The sequence below is a fragment of the Crocuta crocuta genome, unplaced genomic scaffold (genome assembly GCF_008692635.1).
Source record: "Crocuta crocuta isolate KB4526 unplaced genomic scaffold, BGI_CrCroc_1.0 scaffold647, whole genome shotgun sequence".
Taxonomy (NCBI): Eukaryota; Metazoa; Chordata; class Mammalia; order Carnivora; family Hyaenidae; genus Crocuta; species Crocuta crocuta.
This window is the reverse complement of record NW_027531286.1, coordinates 147,188-148,739: the sequence shown is the minus strand read 5'-3', so window position 1 is coordinate 148,739 and position 1,552 is coordinate 147,188. Positions and strand designations below refer to the sequence as shown.

The following is a 1,552-nucleotide window of genomic DNA, read 5'->3' as shown; positions in this document are numbered from 1 at the left end:
CCGGGAGCCGGGGCTCGGGCCAGTCGGGGGGCATCGCGATGCTGCTGCGCCTGCTGCTGGCCTGGGCGGCGGCGGTGCCCACGCTGGGCCAGGCCCCCTGGGCTGCCGAGCCCCGGGCCATCTGCGGCCCCGGCAGCTGCTACGCGCTCTTCCCGCGGCGCCGCACCTTCCTGGAGGCCTGGCGGGCCTGCCGCGAGTTGGGGGGCGACCTGGCCACACCGCGGACCCCCGAGGAGGCCCAGCGTGTGGACAGCCTGGTGGGGCCCGGCCCAGCCAGCCGGCTGCTGTGGATTGGCCTGCAGCGGCAGGCCCGGCAGTGCCAACCACAGCGCCCGCTGCGCGGCTTCACGTGGACCACGGGAGACCAGGACACGGCCTTCACCAACTGGGCCCAGCCGGCCACGGGGGGGCCCTGCCCAGCGCAGCGCTGCGCGGCCCTTGAGGCGAGTGGAGAGCATCGCTGGCTCGAGGGCTCGTGCACACTGGCCGTCGATGGCTACCTGTGCCAGTTCGGCTTCGAGGGCTCCTGCCCAGCGTTGCCAGACGAGGCGGGCCAGGCGGGCCCTGCGGTCTACACCACGCCCTTCCACCTGGTCTCCACCGACTTTGAGTGGCTGCCCTTCGGCTCCGTAGCTGCCGTGCCCTGCCAGGCTGGCAGAGAGGCCTCCCTGCTCTGCGTGAAGCAGCCCGAGGGCGGCGTGGGCTGGTCTCGGGCCGGACCCTTGTGCCCAGGTACCGGCTGTGGCCCGGACAACGGGGGCTGCGAGCACGAGTGTGTGGAGGAGGTGGATGGCAGAGTGTCCTGCCGCTGCACTGAGGGCTTCCGGCTGGCAGCCGACGGGCGGAGCTGCGAGGACCCCTGCGCCCACGCCCCGTGTGAGCAGCAGTGTGAGCCGGGTGGGCCCCAGGGCTACAGCTGCCACTGCCGCCTGGGGTTCCGGCCAGCCGAGGATGACCCGCACCGCTGCGTGGACACAGACGAGTGCCAGATCGCCGGCGTGTGCCAGCAGATGTGCGTCAACTACGTTGGTGGCTTCGAGTGCTACTGCAGTGAGGGCCACGAGCTTGAGGCTGACGGCATCAGCTGCAGCCCTGCGGGGGCCACGGGCGCTCGGGCTTCCCAGGACCTAGGGGTCGGGTTGCTGGATGACGGGGAGGATGAAGAGGATGAACACGAGGACTGGGAGACCTTTGATGGAGGCTGGACAGAGGTGCCCGGGATCCCATGGATGGAGGCCACGCAGCCACCTGACTTTGGCCTGGCCTATAGACCTAGTTTCCCAGAGGAGGGAGAACATCGGATGCCCTACCTGGACCCCACCTGGCCACCCCCACTTAGTGCCCCCAGAGTCCCCTACCACTCCTCAGTGCTCTCTGTCACCCGGCCTGTGGTGATCTCTGCCACACGCCCCACATTGCCTTCTGCCCATCAGCCCCCTGTCGTCTCTGCCACACGCCCACCCCTGGCCCCTCAGTCCCCCGTGATCCCTGCCAGGCACCCAGCTTTCCCTCCTGAGCACCGGTTCCCCATGATCTCAGCCCGCCATCCAGA

At 70.3% G+C, this 1,552-nt stretch overlaps 1 protein-coding gene across 1 annotated transcript in view; it reads left to right on the top strand.

Annotated features, from left to right (window-relative positions):
* The first annotated feature begins 38 nt into the window (after positions 1–38).
* Positions 39–1,552, top strand: part of CD248 (CD248 molecule) — a 2,597-nt gene continuing 1,083 nt past the window's right edge. Inside the window, exon 1 of the mRNA XM_077771389.1 lies at positions 39–1,552. This exon is cut by the window's right edge and continues 1,083 nt beyond it. Within this exon, the coding sequence (XP_077627515.1) occupies positions 39–1,552 (1,514 nt within the window).